Raw genomic sequence first — 22,086 nt, forward strand, 5'->3', positions numbered from 1 at the left:
AGAGACTACAGGCTGGGTCTTTGGAAGCACCGATTTCATCAAATCACGCAGCCAATCCCAGCTTCCGGCTGAGCAGCTGGTGATGACCACAGGTCTACATTCCCAATTCCGGGAGACTTTTCGCTGCTGCCATCATCCCCTCATGTCTGTGGTGACTCATATGTCAGCGCAGAAAACACCCGCACTTTGGACGCGCTTCGGAAACCTGTCTCCGCTCGACCGCCCCGGCGCATAGCAGATGTGGGGGAGAGAGACGTAATAGAGGTATAGCAGGGCTGCAGTCATAGAGATTGTGAAAGCAGTCTCTGTATTCGCCCCGGGAACAGGCATACTTCACTGGACTGTACTGATAACGCTGCTCCACGAGTGGGAAGAGAATGTATAGAGGGTCGACCTCACAGAGGGCACGTTTTTCAGCCACTTATTAACTCCCCTGTGAGGTTACTGGAACATCATTTCCATGACATAAATTAGAAGTGTGCATGCTAATTTAATTACTGATGTTTAGATTATTCACTGATGCTGAATGACAAAAAAGTGATATTTTGACAGCACCTTAGTTTAAAATAACATGGGAAATGTTTAATTTTATGTCATTATGTTATCTTTTTTATTATAACGATAAATAATACTTATTCCCTTGCTTTTATCTGGATCTTATAAAAGCCCCCCCCCCCCCCCCCCCCCACCAAAAAAAAAAATAAAGATAATACCAGTAGTAACTTGTTGTCCCTCCTGCCTCCTCTGGCCCTCTCTGACCCTGTTGTTCTGTCGAGCATGGGGTCCATTCACAGCTCACGCCTCCGCATCTATTAGCCCATGATGCAATGGCAGGAACCTACATGTGTCCACACTGCTTAACCTCAGTATTGGCCATCACCATATTGTTGCAAGATTAGGTTTTTGGCATGACGGCTGTACAGTTGGTTCATCCCACTGTTTGTTGACACAGTCTGCCTCAGCCAAATTCTCTGTGATTAAGCTGCAGCTTCTGTGTGATTACAGAGCAGTTCATATGATTATCCTACCACTGTGTCAAAGAGCGCACAGTGATCCTGTTCTGCATCTCCGCTCAACATTGCTTAGTCATGGCAGCATATTTAGATCTATTGTTAACACTTATAGAGTTGCAGGAATCTGCAAGCAATTAATCGATCAGTCAATCACCCGCTGTTTCCTGACATTTTAGCAAGTGGGAAACAAAAGGAGCTTTCTGTTTGAGGACCAACCAGCAGATGGAACTATTGATCTGCTGAACAGTGTAATCTCCTGTTAACCTTGAGTGAGGAGTCCATTTTAGTCTGAACGTACAATAAAGGATACTATAGAAACAAATCAGAATTCAACAAATAGCATACCTCCTCTGCTGCCTGACTGAAGCTGCTCTTTTTTGAGCTTGTAAAACAAAGGTTGCAGGTTGGATTCTCAGGTGGGACTGTGCTGTTCTACCCTAAAGCTAACCCTTAATGTGCTTAACATTGAATTGATTCAGTAAAGATGAGTAAAGATATAAAAAAATGGACAATATGTAAAATGTTAATGTATGCTGTGTTCCTCTTGATGAAGATGTCTGCCATGCAAATAAGCCAAAAAATAGTGTGAGATGACAGACACTTTTTTGGTTTGCCCTCGCACATTGTACAGATATTCTTTTCCCATACTATACCAAAATTAGATTAAAAGCAGGAGTTAAAAGCAATGCCATTATGTGACATGTACATGTTTCTGTAGTTTAATTTTACTGTTCTTAAATCCGTTAATGAAATCTTTATTTACATGCATACACAGGAGAGGTAGTCCAGTGACACTTCGCCTTTTGGCCAACTAGAAGCATAATCTACTCATGATTTTTTGCAAGCAGTAAAATGATCATAGAAGCCTCGGTAACCTTACCTATAGGTAATATTTATGTTCATAAATGTTTATAACAATTCAAATTTAGTGTAACTGGATTTTTGTACCTACTTCAATATACAGTATATTGTACATTTAACACTGCAGCTTCTTCCAACATGCTCTTTCCACTGTGAGCTTTGATCTTGTTCTGTGTACAGTGAATTATTTGTATATCCATTCTAAATGAGTCAATACTCATTAACCAAGTACTAACCATGCTTCATTTTCACAATGTGAAGTTCCTCATCAGCTCAAATGCTATACAGCATCATAACTAATGGAGATTCATTACAATTTCTATTACAAACAGCGATGGGAATTCTCATTAGGATGTACACATCATAGCTGTTAGCACAGTCTTTAAATTGCTCCGATATCGTGCTGGTTTGCTTGTTCAGCATTTTATCTAGTGCATTTAATGTCTTGTGTCATTCTGTGAACTAGGAATCCAATTATGGAGGATTATAGAGATAAGCTCAGCCATGCCATGGTAACACTGCTCTGCGCCGCCGGCTTGCCTCTGAAGCAGGGAATGGCACAGCGTTTTCGCCGTATTCGGACTTTAATGGAAGAGGAGATTTTGCAGCTCTGAGGAAGGTAATTTATCATTCCTTCATTTTTTCTTATTAGCAACGCGCTATGTTCCGCCATAAGTGCAAAGCAAGTTTTTGTGCCTGTACGTGCCTGTCCTGACAGGCACAGCACGCAAGGGTAAAACCCGAAGCAAGCTGCATTGTGGTGCACTGCTGGACAAGCATAATTCAAGTGCGTTGCAGTCAACGGCCGTGATGAATTTAATGTGAGGGAATTACGAGGGCAACCGCATTCAGTTTCATTAGAGTAATGATGGGAGAGGCCGTGACTTTCAGCAGCAAGGGCTTTGTGTTCCAGCGCACGCAGAGCAACAGGTGATACAGCTTTAACAACTTAGGCACTGCATTCACCTGTAGTCTTGAAAAATCATTACTGACAGTAAGTGAAATTTCATGATACTGCATTCAGCAAAAATCTGTGAATTTACAAATTGTACTGCATGCAGAAAAAATTAAATAACACCACTTTATTATGTCCCAACAGTACCTCACTGTGATGCTTCTTGATTCCTAAACAGGCTGTTGCTGGCACTGAATGAAAACAGTGGAAGTTGCAAATTGAATGCACTGCAGCATTGTCATGTGATTGCATAAAAACCACCAAATCTGAAGGTTAAGTCTGTTAAGACACACCAATTTTCATACATAATGCTTTTGTGAGATTTAGCTTTTAAAAATATCTAAATTTGTCCTTGTTTTTTTTTTAAACAAAACCTGAAGGTGATATTTCAAGATGTTAATAGAAGACAGTTGGATGTTAATATCATTTTATTCCTGATGAAAATGGTTCAAGGTCCTGGAACATTCATTTGAACAGGCTTTCAATGATAAAGATGGAAGTGTATGGGTATTATTTTGCAAGCAAACATACATGTTCTATAGCTCCACCTTGTATTAGATGAACTGAATGACAGACCTAACACTAGATGTATACTAATCAAGAAAGAAGAATACATTATTGTTGACAGAGTATATAAATGCTCACAAGTACTCCCACTTCTATAAAAAATAGGTAGTAGATACATATTTGACAATACATGTTTCAATGTGCTTGTCCTTTACCTGGCCAATACTTTGCTATATTATCAAGATGTAAAGTATAGTGCACTTGTAACATGGAGCTCGGGAGAGCTGGAAAGCTCTCCTGCCAGAGACATGACACAGGACTGTCAAAGGGATGACACAAGGCTGAATCATACCATATCTCAGAGTGTATCCAACTGCTTACCCTGGCTAATCATGCTTCTCCATACCATTTAGAAGGTAGAAGTAGTTGAAGATGAGATGATAGATTGTAAAGCATTGTCCCATTATATTCTCTTTTCCCAGTGAGCCCAACACATTGACAGTCTACTTGACCAAGCAGGACTGAGTCAAACAGAAAAATCCAGAGCTAATGTGATCTGGCCAAACCACTGAGTGAGTTTTTAAAGAAATAGATTGCTGTCCTTGCACATTTTCTCCATGGCCTAAACCACTTTAAAATACACTTCTGACAACATTGAATGTTCAGCGACAAATAATCAGTAATTCACAGGCATTCTGGCTCAAAGATTAGGCTTGCTTCATCTGACTTCATTTGAATGATTCCATTAGAGTGGGCCAACTCACGCACGAGTTGGTATATACTGTATCCTGTAGGTGGTGTCATGACCTTGTGATCTTCATGGTCTCTATAATAAGAAGCTCACGAGAGAGAACAAACTCCAAGGAAAAAGCGACCAGTACAGTCGAGAACTTTGCATTGATATAAATTAATTTGACACACATTTCGGTACACCCATGGGAATGTGTAATGCATATTAACTAATGCAAGCCTTGTGCCACACTCTTGAGGAAAAAAAAACAGTATTAGTTAAAGTATTAGTGCATCCACATTGCATTGATAGATGAGATCAAGAAAATGCCTCATATGGCCACGATCAAACGCCCAGTCAAGGGTCTAGTCACTGTAGAATTTGGAGAGCAGAGTTTACCCTTACTAAGCACCATTGTGATTTTGACATTACAATGTGTGTGCGTTGTGTTTATTCCAAGACAGAGAGGACAAATGAGAGCCGGGGAGCAAGCATCTTTTTGAAGGGCCCGCTCCTGAGGGACTACCAGCGGTCAAGAGCGACAGACACAGAGGAACAAAGCGGGCTGTGGCGGAGATGTTTGCTTGATGATTGAAGGTAAAGCCACACTGAGGACAGCGGGAGGCGCGGCCCCGTGACATCGTCCCCTGAGGGTCGGGTGACGCGGATGGCGGTGCGGAGGCGGGCGGGAGCTGTCTGGCGGGGCGGGGCGGTGGCGTTTCTGCTGCTGCGCGGCCCCCTTCTCCTGGCGCTGTGGGGCGGGTGGCTGGCGGCGGGGGAGAACGACACCGACCCGGGCGCCGGCGGGAACGTGCACCGCATCAGCGGCGGGCCCGCCAACTGCGGCGAGTACAGCAACCAGGTGACGGCCAACGGCCAGTGCCGCCTGACAGCCACGCTGCCCCAGCTGGACGAGCAGAGGTGCCCGGACATGTTCCGCTGCACGGACGAGGTGTCCTACTGGCTGCACGAGAACGAGGAGAGGAAGCAGCAGATCCTGGCGCTGAAGGAGACCATCTCCGAGTTGCAGGAGGAGCTCCGGAGCCACCGGCACCGCATCAAAGTCCTGGAGCTGCAGGTGAGTCTGGGAGCTCCAACACTCACCTGCAGCGATTTTGGGTAAAGCTCTGAAGGCACATTGAATGAAATACAAAAAGAAGCATTTTGTTAAAAAGTCCTTATTGTTTAACACTTTATGTATGGGAGGTTTTTGTAAGTGCTGTTTAATTACTTGCAATAAACGTTACATAAGACCACATAACACCATTTACAACCACATGCCATTAAATTAAATGTCACAGAACATTTGATATCATTACCCTGTGTCATATTCCATGACAGGTACACCAGTTGTAAAAAACGTATATCAATAAAAGTGATGAATGTGCAAGGCTTCCAAAAGTACAGCATAACTATTTCTTAAAACCTAACAATTATTAAGAACCTGCAAGCATTACTAAGAGAATATGACTGAAATAGGTAAAAATAGGATGTCAGCTGAGATGTAGTGGTATATTATAAAGCACAGCTACAGGAATAGGATCAAACATGCCTTCAAGCACAGCTACTGGTGCACAAAACATACCTGGAAAGAAAAAGGCTTTAGAGGTCTAATTATGATTACTGCTAAGAGCATATGTTAGTCCTCAGTTTCCCAGCAAGCACAACATTTGTGTGGCTCTTCTCTAGATTTAGTTCATATTTTTCATATCCCATAATCTAATAGGAACTCTACAAGATAAGAAAGTGCATCTACAACCACAGCACACAGACTGTACATGTGAAATGTCAAATATGTGGAACTCTACAATCTCTCCCTCCACAGCGGAAGATAATAGCAATGAGATAATAGTATATGAGATTGAAATAGTGCATTGTAACCAGCTGTAATCTTTTGACTCATATTACAAACGCACCTCATTAGTTGTGAAAACATTTAGGTGTAACTGCAGTAAGAAGTTTACTTGGTGGATGTCTTTATCCGGTCTGCGGTCCCGCAAAGCTGAGAGGCAGGGGGAGAGGAGAGAGCCACAGAGATCATGGCGTGAGGGGAGACAAAGCCTCCGCTAAGAGGAGAGGTTTGCGGGGCGATTAAAGTCTCCCGCTGGAATCTGCTGGCGCTTCGGCCACTCTCTCTCTCTCCCCGTCTCCAGAGCGGCGTGGGCGACAAACCAGCAGGTCCCTCCTAATGCCTCCTTGACCCTGAGCTGTAACTGGATTAGCCCTCAGACCTGAACTCCCACCACGTGCTCCCAGCGTATCCGTGCGGTCAGGGGAAGCGGGCTGCACGGCGCTTCCGAACATGTAAAAAAAAACGCTTCTCCCCATGGTCAGAAAGGGCGGCTTTTAATGCCTGACATAAAGGATTAATGCCGGAGTGAGACCTGAGTGCCTGGCACAATGGGAGGCCTATGTAGGAAATGTCATTTTATGTAGTCATTACAGTGTCATTTTCACATAGCTCTCTGTCCACGTTAATGGGTTTTACGCTGAAAAACTCCTGTCAGTTAACCAATGCCAAAACACTTCTCATCATACAACTAATACCAGAAATATTGCAGTTTCATAAAATTTCTTTAGTGGGTCTTCCAATTCATACAAACAAGTACAGCAACAATTACCGTTGTGCTCAGATATAAAAGCTCAAGGTCATTTCAGACTGGAGTCATTCAAAATCTAGTAGTACTCAGAAAGGATTTTATGGTCATATGTAATGTTTCTGGTCATTATATAAGATCTCCTTTTATGTTTGACAAGGTTTCAAAGGTTCCTAACAGTCTCTGTAGACTCTGTAAACTCCATGCATAAAATAGTTCCTTGTCATGTTCCATGTTTAAGGAATGTCTCAGATTTTTTTCTATATCCTGAAATATTTCATCTCAAATTCTCGTCAGTTGAAATCTTTTCATTTGGATGGATTTGCCTTCCGAGGATTTAGATTGTCAAAACATGGGCTTAGTCAGATCTGTATATGCAAGGTTGGTTTAGATATTTTGAAAGACTAACAAGTGATGTTTTCATCAAACACTACATGTTCCTTTTTCATTGGCTGGTGACAATCCACAGGATTGCAGAAAGACTGTAATTGGTTTTCTTATTCTCTATTTGGGGAGAGGGGGCATATGCCATTCCCTTGACAAACACAGCTACTGGATGAGGTAATCATCTCTCAGAGCAACAACAACAATTTTCTTCTATGTTTTTCTAACAGTGTCTTTGCAGAGTTCAGGAATAACTTCTGCACTGTGAGGCTGTCACAGATAAAATGGAGGAGTGAGTGAATACTCAAAACATTGGCTCTCCCCCTTTGGGGAGGGGTGCCCCTTGCTAATTCCAAATGTCACCTCGGACCACATCTGGCCACTTTTTCCTATTGTACTCTCAAATGTGTTCACACTTAATCCTCAGACTATGGCACATAATACATTTTACACCCCTAATTTTGTCTAAAGTGCAATGAGTGGAGTCTGGAGTATTAAAATCCTATAAATCCTATAAATTACTCCCATATAGAGTACAAAAAGTAAAACACGGTGAGAAAGTTCAGGGAACTGAAAACATTAGGTGTTTAACAAAATAAGAGCCCCCTAGTGGCTGGGTGTCTGAACTATGTGTGTTAGCTCTGTCAGGGGGTGCAAACTTTCCCTGTGCTTGTAGCTGGGGGCCACGTTTCCGTCTGCCACGGCCCTTCCGTCCACACAAGCAGGGTTTTCACGGGGCCTCTCTCATCTCTCTGCGCGGCAGAACGAGGAGAAGAACGGGCTTAACTCCTCGCTGGAGCAGCGGTTCCGCGAGCTGGAGCGCCGCCACGCGGAGGCCAGCACCCTGCTGCACCTGCAGGGCTCGCTCATCTACGACATGCAGACGCAGATCCACAACCTGTCCCTGATGGTGGAGAAGGTGCGCAGGAACCCCGGCTGCATGATCAACATCGTGCGCACCAGCCCGCTCATGAGCGCCCAGGAAGCGCTGCACCCAGGTCAGTCACCCAGGGCCGGCCCTCGCGGCCTCAACCGTCGAGCTAGGCCACCTTTTCTGTGTTGGGAATCCGTGGAGGTTGAGGAGAAGTGAAGTTTAAGCCTTGTGGCCTCCATCACCTCTGTACTCTTTAGCCACATATAGTAACAGGGCAATGTAGATTTAGGTTGTGAAAAATAAGGAAATTGTTCATAGTTTTGACACAAGTGACACCTTTGGTGTTCACTGTTGGTGCTCAGGAGTACCGAGAGGCACTGAGTTTGATCAGAGTCTCAATTTCAGAGATCCTGAGACTGAATTTCAGAGATACTGACTTTCAATTTCAAAGGTTCTGAGTTTGAATTTCAGAGATACCAAGACCATTCTCAATTATTCAAATTGGTGAAAACAAGTGTTCCACCACAAGGGGGAGACAAACATTTCCAAAAAAGCACATTTGTTTGACGACTGCATGTCCGACAAAAACGTCTAGATTGTTTCCCTGCCTTAAGCTACTCCATATGTCTCACGCATTAAGTATAGTGAGTTATAGGGAAAGTGCTTTGAGAAGTGTTACCCATTGGTGATACTTATATAGTATAATCTGCTTGATTTCTGATATAGACCACTTGAAAATAAACATGCAGTGAGTCATAATGGGGCATGAGACAGTTTTTCCCCCATCATGATGTCACACTTATTATTCACCCACGGCTGAGCTGACACAAACCAAGCCAACACGTCATTCAGACGCGGGCTTCCCCACTCAGCTTTCGGAAGATCCCTGACCCACGCATTTCTCCCCCAGAGGTCCAGCACGTGAGGAACTGCCCCATTGACTGCGCCTCCATTTACTACAACGGGGTTCGCAGGTCAGGCATCTACACCGTGGTGCCGTCCCTGGGAGCCGCGCCCGTGGAGGTCTTTTGCGACATGGAGACCGAGAGTAAGGGGCTGTCTGCTGTCAGTCATTGCTGTTTACCCTCTAAGCACACCCTTTTACCCAAGGTGACACCCATTGCTTCCATTTGACATATTGTCCATGTAAACAGTTGGGTAGATACTGGAGCAATTCAGGTTAAGTGCTTTGGCCTAAGAAACAACAAAAACATTTTTCGCATTTTTAGCAACAATGCACACCTGACTTTTACGCCACTAAAAGAGAGAGTGCGCTAGATGTGTCTGGGTCGAACGTTTCAGACAGGACATCTGCTGGGGGAGGGAGCAGCTGTGTGAGCCGGGCCTTAGCTTAGCGCACGGGCCCTCGTTCTGGTGGAGCGCTACAATGAAACCGACGCCCCACAGGTGCTCTCCCGCACACTCACGGGGCCCCCACCGCGGTCCTCTCTCCCTGTCAGGCGGGGGGTGGACCGTGATCCAGAGGCGGCAGGACGGCTCGGTCAACTTCGACCGCAGCTGGAGGGAGTACAAGGAAGGCTTCGGGGACCTGCACGCGGAGTTCTGGCTGGGCAACGACCACATCCATGACCTGTCCAGCCAGGGAGACTATACCCTGCGCATCGACCTGGAGGACTGGAACGGAAAGCACAAGCACGCCCTCTACGAGAGCTTCAGGTGAGGCGCGGCGTGGGGCAGCTGAAACACCGTGGCCTTTCTTGATACACTGTGCAAAGGCCACTCTACTCTGGTCCTGGGCTGCAAGCCTAATATAAGTTCTCCCTGCTTTCTTCAAACCAACATCACTCTCAGAGCTCAGGAGAAAGGCAGGTTTGAAAGAGACGATGTTTAGTTTAAACATGTGAAGGAGTCCTATATAAAAAATTATATACTGAGAACATATTTCAGAGAATATATTTTTTGCTCAATAAATATATGTAACATTTGCAAATTTTACCATTTTGGTATATTGCAATACATTTCTGATTTATATTAATATATCTTAATTATATTTTCAATATATTCTTGGGCTAAACAACATGTTTCTTAGTATATTACAATATATTTGATTTCCGTATGGGGTTCCCATGAGCCACTGCAGAGCTCCAGGATCAGTGAAGAGCAGCCCTACTGACTATGCTTTAAAACACTAGCTGGAACAATACCCAGTGCAATCAGTGCGCAGAGCTAGGGGCTAACTTTGAGGCCTCTGATCTTCGGTAAAGCCGAGCCATCTGCAAGCAGGGGCCGGGGAGGGAGGAAGAGGGGAAAGAGAGAGAGAGCGGCTTCCTGTCTTTGTTGTTCTATTTTTGTCAGCTAGTCTGAAGGTTACAGTGAGGTCAGCGCCGCGGTGTGAAGTTCCACCGCCCCCTCCGAAAGATGGCACGTGTGTCAGAAATGAAAGAGAGCACCCCCTTCTCTTTGTCGCTGATTTCCTTCCTCGCGCGCCTCCTCCGCCGGAGCGACATTACTCACACGTTCCTCCCAAAGTTAGAACGCAAAGGTTAATCAGATTTGATTACTGGAATTAAACATAACAGAAGGGGGGCTTACTGGGTATTAATTGAAAGAACATTTCGCACAAACAAACCCCTACCATCACGCCCCGGTGCTCGCTGGTGTTGTTGGCTGACACCTCAAGGCACGGCCCTTTGCTCTTCAGCTGCCTACTGTGTGTGTGTGTGAGAATAACCCTGTGGGATGTGTGGTCGAGCAGCATCGAGGAGGAGGCCAACCACTACCGTCTCCATGTGAGTGGGTTCAGCGGTACAGTGGAGGACTCCTTCAGCTGGTACCACAACAAGCAGGGCTTCAGCACCTCCGACACGGGCAACATCTGCGCAGAGATCTCGCATGGCGGCTGGTGGTACAACCAGTGCTTTTTCGCCAACCTCAATGGGGTCTACTATAAGGTACGTGTGTGTTCACTTGTTGAGGGGTCAACTGGAACCCACCGTGTATGTAAATTCAGTTGCTGAGAGAGATGCTGAGGGTCGTTTTGGTTGCCATTTATAGTAAATGAACATTAACATGAAGAAGTCTACCCCTGTGAGAAAATACATCTGTATTATTAGTCTAAGGATGAGGGCAGGGCTACTCAGTTCCAATCCTTAAGAGCTACAGTACAGCAGCATTTCAAACTTGCTTCCAACAATGAACAATTTCAGAGCTGGCAAAGGGAGCTACACTGGTCTAATTACATCAATTAGAAGTTAATCAGCTGGTTAAGTACCAGACTGGAGCTGAGCCCCTGTGGTAGGGCCCAATAAACCTGCCCTTGGGCTTTTATGGAGAAACACAGGGAAGTTATGCAGGCTGAAATAGTACATGCATCTGCAGCTCTGTTTTTGATATACGTATAGCTGTTGGGAGAGCGCATGCAGGTCTCTCCTGGCCAAATGATTCCTGTAGGTATAGCACTGAACAGTGTAGAAGGCCAGATGAGAATCCCTGACCTGTGTTTGTGGCCCACCAGGGCGGGCGGTACGCTCCCAAGGGGCAGAGCCCGCTGGGGCCGGACGGGATCGTCTGGTACACCTGGAAGGACTCAGACTACTACTCCCTGAAGAAGGTCAGCATGATGATCCGGCCCCGCACCTTCCGCCCCCGCCTGTCTCCCTGACAGCGCTGTGACCCCTGACCTCTGTCGGCCTCCCGCTCGAGGCCGAGGCCACCGCTCTCGAGCCATCACAGTGGGAGGGGTTCCATCCCGCAGGGAAAGGCTGTCATTGGAGGGGACAGAGGCTGATAGCCCACTCCTCACCCAGGACATCTGGATAGAGCAGCTGTCTTCTGCTCAGCATCACACAGCAACTTCAGTGTAAATGTTACCTGAAATGTCTGCATGCATTTGGAGCAGAATAACTGGGATGACAAATGTGTAATATTATTACCTCGATTTCCTCCTTTTACCATAAATCACACAACATGCTTGTGTGCTACTTTTACAGTGTTAATTGTGCATTTAAAATGTGGAGGAGAGAAAAAGCACATATATCATAAGAAACAGACATAGGTCTAAGAAATGACTGAGGATGATTAACATGTAGGGTTCTAAAATACATATCTTTATAATGTTGTATTATTCAGAGGAGGCTGATATAGGAAAAAAAAGAAAAAAAATTCTGCCATTCACTCAGCTTCGTTGCGGACCATATCTTGTTTTGAAAAATATCCAGGGAAGACATTGTTTCTGTAGAAAACCTCAGTTCTGGTCACTACCATGCAGGAGGATTTGTTATTCCTTTGCATAAAGGGTCCATTTGAGTCACAGTGTTGGAAGAGTCGGCTAATCTTAGCCATTGGGTGCAGTTTAGTTACACGTTGTTGTTTTCATTATTTGACTAGAGACACCGCTTACTCTGGTTTCACAGCAGTGAGTTATTATATATGTGTTATTTTGTGGTTATCAACGTTGGGTCTTTTAAAACACAAGGTGAAGTTTAAAAGCCTGAAGTACAAGTGTAAATTATTTATTTTTCTATGTAGATTGAATGCTAATATTTTTGCTACTACTTTGAATATTCTGAAAATGTATTACTAATAAAATTAAGCTTTGTTGTAGGAGCACAAAGGATTTCTATACTATATTCCTGTTGCTCCGCATTGTATTTTTGTTCGTCTCAAGACAACAAATAAAAATAGCACCTGAAATGACTCTCACATGGAAATGTAACAAGAGTTCATTTGTGTTGATGTCACAGTCACATATGGTTGTTTCCATGAACCTGCAAGAATTTGACTTAAAGGATGGCTCCAATCAAAAACTCACAAGCTGATACGCATCAAGCACTTTTGCAAGCACGCATCACTCAACAGTTGAGCTTTCTGAACAGAATCCCGTGGGCCTTGAACACAATCCTCCTCCTTGGCTGCTGACGCAAGCCAGTCTTGCTACCAGCCGGAGCTTTTCATTAGAGTGAGCGGAAATATACAAAATGCTGTTGAAAATAGATGCCTCCTCTGCCGATAGTCCCTCTGATCACCTTAGGACACTGTAACTGCAAAAAAACTATTTTGAATTACTCAGTGTGTGGTCTCCAAGTGATAATTTTACTATTTAAGAAAACTGCGCAGAGTGTACTGCGAACACATGCACATGATCACAGAACATTTCTCTATAATTCTTCATGTCCAAGTGGGTAAATGGTAAGAGCCTTAAGGCCAGCTTGCATGATCATTGTGAGGGGGGAGGCTGCGTTAGTTATGCAGTCTGCAACACTAAATTGTACATGTAAATACTGTACTTGATAAAGATCAAAAATGTTACATTTAAAGGTTTCTTCTCCTTTAATGGTCCTGCTTCCTAGCAGTGATGATGGACCACTGCCCTTGGGCTTAATGGGGGACTGAAACCTCTGCCTTTACCCCTATCAGTGGTCTGTCGCCACAACCAACCCCCCCCCCCCCCACCACCACCCTTCCTTCCCCAGATAGACGTGTTAGTGTCTGCCTCCTGTGTGCCGGGTAGTCACGGTTCCATCTTATCAGGCAGCAACAGAGGGGGGGTGGAGAAAGGGAAGACATATTATATGTTCCATTTGTGTGAATGTGACATGTTCCCAGGGGCTTGCCTGAAAATGTCTCAACCCTTTCACCACAGCCCACAAAAAAAGAAAAAAAAAGAGGTGACCTTCAGCCTAAACCCAGAAATCCTGCCCTCAGAGGAGATATGTTCTGTGCACTTAAATCCTCATTTTGTTTTCTGGCGCTTGCCTAGTTTGATCACTTTGAGGTGGAGTATGGAAAGAAGGTCGCTGCAGGACTGTATGGAGCGGTCCAAGATCCGAGCAAAAAAAACATACACACACATCTCTCATATGTCTGTAACAGGGGAAACATTGTGTGCCCAGCTCCTCAATGTCCAGGAGGTGGAGACAGAGCTTCCAAGTCATTGTTTCCTTAATCTTCATAAACAGGAAATGAGAGTGAAAAAAATCGCTGGCCAACATCAGGGAAGGTTGAATTCCCGTGGGTGTCAGGAGGAACTACGTGAAGACCAAGACAAACAGCACACTGCAACGGAATATCAAAAAAAACAATGCAACATCTGACCACATGAAACAGAGGCGGGCCTCTGCCGGGGCAATACAGGAGGCTGGCCTCCCTTTCAGAGAGGCACTGACTAGGGCCGTGTGAATGAACAAGGGAGGCCAGTGGCACCTGAATTCAGCATAGGATAAATTGCTCCTTTCTTCAGCTCCACTCTTTCCCGCTGGTCCCAGTTCCCTGCAACAGCCGCCCTTTGAAATGGGCCAAAGCCCTGCTCATTCTCATTCCCTTCCATGTTCCTCCGTCTGTCAGATGCGGGAATAATGGCGTGCTGTGTGTCGAGGTTAACGGCCACACCAGCGCGTGACAACCAGTCAGTGTATGCGAACGGGGGTATTAATGACGCCACAACAAGACACCCGACTCGATTCGGCGGAGGTTAGAGAGCCAGTACAAATCAGAATTTATTTATTGAACAGACCTGTCACTTCTGTGGCAACTTTGCAAACATTTGTATACTGTACATGAAATGTCTCAACAACCAAAGCACATGCATCTCTAAAGAAAATATATATATATATATGTGGTTCGTGTGTTAGGAAAAGAGTCAAAAGTTCAAAGCATGATTCCAGATGATGCCACAATCGTATTATAATGACAAAGCGAAACTGAGGCGGAGGACATTACAAAAATCATGTTTGGCTGTAGCTTCAGAAACAGACTGTAGTGAGGCATCTTGCATTTGGCTATGATGAGGAAAAAAATAATAAAGGACCAGCCCCGATGTTTTAAGCACCCTGATGTAAGTGACCTCCTGAAGCGGGGACAGGAGCAAGGTTTCGAGGTCGCAGCGGACATCTCTCACCAGCGCTGCGAGAAGTGTCAGGTTAGAGTGCTGTGCGAACCGAAGGAGCCGAGCTGCTCTTCTGCGTGTACAAGGCACTGTGATACTGAAAGGTGAGGCTCGCTGTTAATAGTGTGAGTGTGAGCAGGTAAGGTACTGCCAGCAGTGTTCATGGCACATCGCCCTGGGCTTCCCGACCTCACATCTCCCCCCCACCTCTCTCTCTCTCTCTCTCTCTCTGTCTCTCTCTCCCCCTCTCTCTCTCTCTCTGTGCCCCCCAGAACCAGGATCAGTGACAACGTCAGGCAAAGCATGCAATCAGCGATACACAATCATCCTACAATATTCAAACTTCAATGAAATAAAAGAAATACACGTTTCTGAGGGACAATTCCAGCTGTAGCTTCTTGTGCGAGGCAAAACGTGCTGCTACCAATGTGCAGCCTGTGGAGATTTTATGACAAAGTGTCTGTGGGATGCTATGGACACATAGCTTTGCAGCCCACCCTACCGTACAACAGTCTTTGCTGGCATTTCCAGCACCTCTTCATGATGCTGTGAAACGGGCAAGCCCGGCCTTCAAACAGTCAACAGTGTGTTTCTCGTGGGGCCCTTTTGACAGTACGTCCGTGACTTTGCAAATTCTGGCGTTCATATTATTCTTCCGTTTTATTTCCTTCATTACGGGAAACAGTAATGACGCAATATGGTACTGAATTCATTACATGTGCACATCTTATAAAGAGAGAGGAAGAGGAGAGAAGAAATGCTTTGGGGTGACGACTGAGCTCCTGCAGAGAGTCCGTCTCTACATCGTGACGAACTGGCTGTGGGCTTGTTTCAGCTTCTCGGCGATCTGCAGAATAAAAATATGGGCCCTTTTAAAAGACAAATACAGATTTACGACTGTTTCACACATGTTTTGACCACCGCTGCTTCACACATTTTGAACATTTTTGGCCACTGTGTTCTAAACAGTATTAGATGAGATCAAGGGCAGCCTTTCCCAGGCAGCCACTCTGCACCAAATACATATACTGTATATGAGAAGGGCGAGTTAGTTTTCTGGCTTCTTTAAACAGCGTTTTCAGCTGAGCATTACCATTCTGGTCACTACTATGGTACGAGCTGCATAGCCTGGAGGTGAAAACAGCGGCGGAGAGTCTTTAGTGGAAGCTCCTGGTCTCAGGTGCAGCTCAGGGAAGCTTACCGATGGCCTTAACAGGGGGGTCAAATGTAACCGCGGGGCCGGCGCTGGCTTTGGATCGGCAGAAGGTGACACGCCTAATCTGCTCCGCTCAGCCCACCGCCCTGGCCTCCGCGTTCACTCTGCGGTAAGACCGTCCGGCGCCGAATGCTAAGCACGGTAATGCTAAGCCGGAAAGGCTTCTGCAGCTTTCACTCCGTGCAGCGATGTCACCCTCCTACGCTGTCCTTCTGCACTGACGCACCACGAGCCACAGAAAGGCCAGCAGGTTCTGCTGTTCCATTCCTGCTTTTGCAGTATGTTATGTTCCCTGGACAGCAGTGAGGTATGAGCTTGTCTGAAATGGCACCACATCTACGTCCCCCCCTCCCTCCACCCCCTTAACCAGGAACCGTGCTCTACTCACCGTTTCGTAAAACTTCACCTGCTGCTCCAGGTACAGCTGCATCACCCTGTTGTAGTCATAGATACGGTTGCTATGGAAGTGGTTCATCTCAGCTGGGGACATGGGAGGCGGACAGGGCACAGCGTCAGGTTACGTATCCCAAAGGTGATGCGCACCAGGGTTAAAACACAAGTGACAGGTACCACATAACACAGGTGACAGGTGCAGGGATTAATAATGGGTGACAATTTGAAGAGTTAAAGCAACGCAGTGTTGAAAGTAGATTTCACTTGGGGACTTCAAAAAGTGGATTTAGCTTGACACTGAAATTACATTAGTGAGTGACAACCCCGTTATTGCCCCTAAACTCAAAGCTGACCTGAAAAACTATAATTTCTGAAAACTGATAACAAAATCACATCACTGCATTTCCAAAAAAATACACATCAAGAAAACGAGAGTGGAGGTTTTTGGTTTACTGCACCCACTGTGTAGTTTATACAGGTGTAGGAGAGCCCTGCTCCCTATGGGAGTCTGCCAGTGGGCATAGCTAGCTCACCTTGCAGTGCATAGGACATGGTGCTGATGCGCTTGGCCATGGTCACCTTGTCCTGCGGCGTGATCTTCCCCGCGGCGACCAGCTTATCGCCCTCCTTCACCTTCTCTATCGCTGCCTGGGGAAGACGCAACGTACAGTCGATACACCCTCATTAACACTGCAGCTCGAGCGGAAAGGTAACGTGCTAATGTGTGCACAGTGAACTGCAGCAATGCATGACCGTAAAGAAAAGGGTCTGATTACAGCTACATTATCTCTATAAACATCATTGAACCATTTAATAGTGAAGAGATTACTGCTGTTATTGTGTTTAGCATGCGCTTTCACCAAGGATGGTGGAGAGAGCAAGTATTTTGACATACTCTCTCTTTATGCATATGGTTATTTATTGAAAAAAATCGAGATTGAGAAACTGCCTAAACAATATGACAATAGCGTCTTATGTGGGGTTCAAACCCACAACCCTTTAGGTCCTGAATTTTAACCACTATACCTGTACCATACACTGGCTTTCCCATATTTGCATAGTGGTCATGCTTATCTAGGGTAATCTAGTCCACTGCTCACGCTACTTTTGCTGTAAAGCACATCCGCAGTTTCTATTGGCACAGTTCAGTTGAAGTGCCTTGACCTGAACCAACCGCCACTGGCTGGTTCACTTCCCCATTCCCAACAACGTTCTTATGACTGATGTGAAACTATGGGTGTGTTCACCACACTCTGTCTGTTTCTAGCCCTCCCGGTCTGCAGCATTTTGACAGGAAACGACCTGACTTTCGAGTGTGTGCAGCTTTGCGACTTGCTGCTGTACCTTGTGCACTCCAATGGTGTCAGGGAAGCAGCCCAGGAGCCCTTTGTACTCGTTATTGGTCTCCATCAGGAAATGCAGGTCTTTCTTTGGCTGTGTGGGGCGGAGTGGACAGATTTGAGAGAGAGAGGATCACTTCAGGTAAGCTTTCGGCAAGGTTGTGAAAGGCTGAGCACGAAACTCGGCCACAGCATATTTTTCATTTCCCTCCCCGAGCTCCATTCGCTTCGTCCAGGACTGTGCTGTTTCCAGGGGTCAAATGACGAATTCCAGTAATACTGTGACTCATCTAATCAGCACTTTCCTCTGGAAACACCCCTTTCAACAGGAAATGAAAAAATACACAACGCCATGAAGATTCTGTTCTCACGACACAAGGTAGTTCTCATTCTGTTCTCACGACACAAGGTAGTTCTCATATTAAAGATCCATGGCTTCCTTTATGATGACCATTTTACATGTGTTTTGTATGTGGCTGAGCGATTCCAACTGATATTCTTGATATGTTTTTAGTGTTATGTTTATTTTAATATGAACCACAGGGAAAGTGTTTAGTCATATAAACCAAACTCACACAAAGTCCATTGCGTTAACAAGGCTGATTTTCTGTTTAAATGCTTCCTGTTTTCAACTAAAGACTTTTCCCAAGGAACTACTTTAGGTGCGTTTAAAATGGAAAGAACACACCGCTGAAACACTGATGGAAAACGATCACAAAATCACACATGGAAAAATGACCACTAGCAAAGGCAACATGAGAGGATTAAAATACTCTATTATAGCCCATCGAAAAGGTTTAACAGTCCTCATGTTTTGCGCTCTTAGTAAAAATGCATACCTCCATTAAAGACTGCACAGCAAACAGAAAAAGGGCATTGTTTTGGATGCTAATGGATTTAATTGCTTATCCACACTCAATAAATCAATGTACCAAGATAAAATTCACTGAAAAAAAAAGACATCGGCAATGATTAAGGGGGTCAGGCAGTCTTAAAGAATTTATCAACACATTAACACTACTCTAAAAACAGATTCAATCGAAAATCGCAGCGAGAGAAAACCTGGCTCATCGCATATATATTACGCGTGTGTCATTGCTGCTAGCAGGCCTCCTCATCGGGCCTCATCTGAAGGGATTACCTAATGAGCTGAGGCACAGCTCCTCACATTCCTGAAGGAAGTGTTTATTAAATGCACTTTCACAGGAAACACGCTGTGGCTGCACCCCATCCCATTCCTGCTGACCTGCCCACATTCAGAAAGGTCACTGGTAATATTCTTCAGTCAGCGTGAGATCTGCCCCAGTTCGCTCTTCAACCTCTAAGATCAAGCAGGGGAAATGCTTAGGCCTGCTGTTCTGGCTCCACGATCAGTTAGCCATTGCTTACTGGCTGACATTAGTGATATTAGTGGTGAAATAGGTTATGAGGCAACAGCTACCCTTGTTACAGAAGACTGTGGGTTTTCCAGACATCCTTAAAACCTCTCTCTCTCTGGGGAGGGAAGTTTAGATGGCTCAATAATCATACCAACTGGGTAGCTGCAGACAATGTGACTCGCTATGATGAGGGCTGAGCAGCTCTGATGCTGGCTACTGTGAGCAGAATGAGTTTTCAAAGCTCTTTCCAGACATCATACGCAAAGGATGCGATGACAAATAAGAAAACCACGAAGAACTGGTGCTACAGGCAGTCATTTTCGATTGAATCCACACGTGTGTGTCGGTGCTAACTTTTCAAGGTCACGAATGGACCTCATGAGCATCTCTGGAACTACTGGAACTTGGCAAAATCCAAATAAGATTGTGGGTCTTGAGGAGTCTTGTGCTTACCAGGCAATTCCTCCCGGTGGATGCTGCTTAGATAGCAAACAAAATGGCAGTTTTAATTTGGGGCCTTCATGTAACAGTTCTGAGGCTGGTGTACATAATATCATGTATCTGACCAAAAAAAAAAGTGCCACGACAAAACTGCAAAGACAACCAAGGAAAACATTCTAGTTCGCATGACAGAGTCACAACTGACCATTGGTATATCCTGACAAAGCACCATTTCCTCTTCCTTTTAAGATAATGTGCAGTCCTGAGACACGGTCACAGCACAGAAGGTCATAAGAATAACAGAACTAAATTTAAACATCACGACATGGGAAGGATGAGGAGGAGGAAAGGCATGGCAGAGGAGTGATAAATATGACATCCAGATAGGAAAGGTAGGAAAATCACAACGCGGGCAACATGGCTGTGAGAGGGTGGGGGACACGAGACTCAGAGAAGGGTGAAAAGACAGAATTTAAACTAATAGGAGAGGATAGGTGATGTCTCTGCTGTGAGCTGCTAATCCAAATGTGCCACTACAGCCATTTTCAGTCACTTCTTCATATTGCAGGTTCCACTGACAACTAACTGAAGAGCCAATGGGAAATTCTTTCCAATTCGAGTGTCTGGGGTGCTCTGCTCATGAAATACTCACCAGTGTTATCACTTCCAATTTCACACTGACTCTGGGGTTAACAGAGTCATTCAACACACTGCAGTGTGTCATGTTCAATTGCACTCTTCAGCTGTGCCACCAAAACAGGAAACTTGGCTCTGAGCACTCTGATCCAGGATCAGCTTGATCATACCTCCTGCTAACTCCAACAATTTTATAAAGACGGCCGATACTGATCCAGGAAGAGGGCGTGGGGCCTGCAGTAATCTACCCATAATCTACCACACCAGGCATGACCTTTGGAGCCCCGAAGAGTTGGCAGCTGTGGTCCCAGGATGCAACGGGGCTTGCGTACATTCTGAGGATTCCACTGTGGCAGAACAAAAAAGGCAGTGATGAAGTTACCTGCTCTGCCACCATCTGGGCAATCTCCTCGTACGTCTTCCCCGCCGCGGTGAGCGCGTCTGTGAGAGTGGCCTCCCCTGGAGACGGCAGACAGACGGAGAAAGGCCTCAGGGACCTGGCATATGCGACGACTGTTTTTCATGGCTACCCTTGCATTTGATAGACTATTAGGGGGATGTTCACTCAGCAATATCAAAGTAATAAAATGCATGTGCACTCACACGTAAATTATGTTTTATAATAATATAACAGATTGACAAAAGCATAATTTATAGTTGATTTTAAATGAAATGAAGTGCACATGTAACTTAAATATTTATGATGGTGAGAGAAACTGTGAGGCATTTCTTCATTTCTGCATTACAGTTAAACAGCACACAAGATTCACACCAGATCCTCCCAAACTACCTTGGTATCCACTGCTGTTAAACACAGATGACAGGTTCTGAAAAGCTTTTCCAATCCTCTGGTATTCTTTTGGCAATGCTTAAAAATAAAGCACAATAAAGACAAGAACGTTAAGGCAAATTCATTACCCACTCCTACACATGAACAAAGTCCCTGAGGCCACCTTCCAGGATGTCATGACATTATTTTTTTCCAAAGTTACAATGCACTCAATTCTCTCTACTTATAGGCCTAGTTTACAAAATCACTACACTTATCAGACAATCCTGAATATTATACACAGTCACAATATTACACTCAGCAACATTTACTCTGAACAAAGAGATTTCACATGAAAAACTCCATTCATGAAGACTGATAAATGCAGTATCTGACACCCTTTCTGTGCTGTTATCCAAAGCCAGACTCTTATAGACGCCCTCTTTAGGTGGTCTATGGGCTGGTGGTAGTGTTGAGGATAGCAGACACTTACGTCCCGTGCACCTCTTCCAGTGCTCCTGCCCCACTGTCAGCAGGTCCTTCACGCCGTCGTCCATGGCCCTGGTGAACCGGCTGAACATCTCACACTTCTGCTCCCTGTACAAAGCACACGTGACAAAGCCACAGGGTTACACAGCCACAGGGTTACACAGTAACCATTTTCACCATTTCAAAATGAACCTGAGGCTGAGAGTCAAAATGTCTTTACACTATGCACAAGTAACACTGTTTCCACGTTAAAAAATCAACAAACATTTTTACAATCTAAATCTTCATCTGCTGGATTGGTCAGAAAATATTCTCGCAACAATAACCGTCAAGAACTTTGATCCTGGACCCAAAATTAGTAAATACTACTAAAATGACAGTGGAACATGAGTTTGAACATCTTATTTTGAACAAGGGTGAATATTTTTATGTTGATTTCTTAGACAGGAATAAATTTGCGCAGGAAATCAAAAGTTGAAATATGATTTGGAAAGCGCATAAACATGCAACATCAAAATGAAATACGTTTTTCATAAAGTAATGAAATTTAGCCTATATTAACCCAAAAACACTACTTTAAGCTAGAGCTGTACATAAGGGACACATCACAGTAAATCTGAGAATGATAACGACTGAGGAATGTCTCTCCCCGCTGATG

The 22,086-nt window shown here is 44.9% G+C and overlaps 2 protein-coding genes across 3 annotated transcripts in view; one reads left to right on the plus strand and one right to left on the minus strand.

Moving 5' to 3' along the window:
- Nucleotides 1–4,733: 4,733 nt before the first annotated feature.
- On the plus strand, nt 4,734–11,543 carry LOC118792455 (angiopoietin-related protein 7-like). The gene is made up of 6 exons (XM_036550309.1): nt 4,734–5,144; nt 7,811–8,045; nt 8,832–8,969; nt 9,382–9,598; nt 10,638–10,833; nt 11,397–11,543. The coding sequence occupies exons 1-6, from the start codon at nt 4,734–4,736 to the stop codon at nt 11,541–11,543; spliced, it is 1,344 nt and encodes a 447-aa protein (XP_036406202.1).
- Nucleotides 11,544–14,348: 2,805 nt separating this feature from the next.
- snx9b (sorting nexin 9b) overlaps nt 14,349–22,086 on the minus strand; it is a 30,715-nt gene continuing 22,977 nt past the window's right edge. For both annotated transcript variants that reach the window (XM_036549843.1, XM_036549842.1), the window contains 7 exons: nt 21,433–21,536; nt 20,961–21,038; nt 20,553–20,629; nt 17,719–17,808; nt 16,908–17,022; nt 16,370–16,461; nt 14,349–15,612 (listed from right to left, as the gene is read on the minus strand). In XM_036549843.1, the coding sequence (XP_036405736.1) occupies nt 15,565–15,612; nt 16,370–16,461; nt 16,908–17,022; nt 17,719–17,808; nt 20,553–20,629; nt 20,961–21,038; nt 21,433–21,536 (604 nt within the window). In that variant the 3' untranslated portion in view covers nt 14,349–15,564. The remainder of the gene's footprint in view (nt 15,613–16,369; nt 16,462–16,907; nt 17,023–17,718; nt 17,809–20,552; nt 20,630–20,960; nt 21,039–21,432; nt 21,537–22,086) is intronic.

This window comes from Megalops cyprinoides, chromosome 17 (genome assembly GCF_013368585.1).
Source record: "Megalops cyprinoides isolate fMegCyp1 chromosome 17, fMegCyp1.pri, whole genome shotgun sequence".
Classification (NCBI taxonomy): Eukaryota; Metazoa; Chordata; class Actinopteri; order Elopiformes; family Megalopidae; genus Megalops; species Megalops cyprinoides.

What these genes read in the sequence shown, in the direction of transcription:
- LOC118792455 (XM_036550309.1), top strand. Translation starts at nt 4,734, where the DNA reads ATGGCGGTGCGGAGGCGGGCGGGAGCTGTCTGGCGGGGCGGGGCGGTG. An exon ending in TTGCGACATGGAGACCGAGA is followed by an intron (nt 8,970 to 9,381) that starts GTAAGGGGCTGT and finishes TCTCCCTGTCAG; the next exon opens with GCGGGGGGTGGACCGTGATC. An exon ending in TCAATGGGGTCTACTATAAG is followed by an intron (nt 10,834 to 11,396) that starts GTACGTGTGTGT and finishes GTGGCCCACCAG; the next exon opens with GGCGGGCGGTACGCTCCCAA.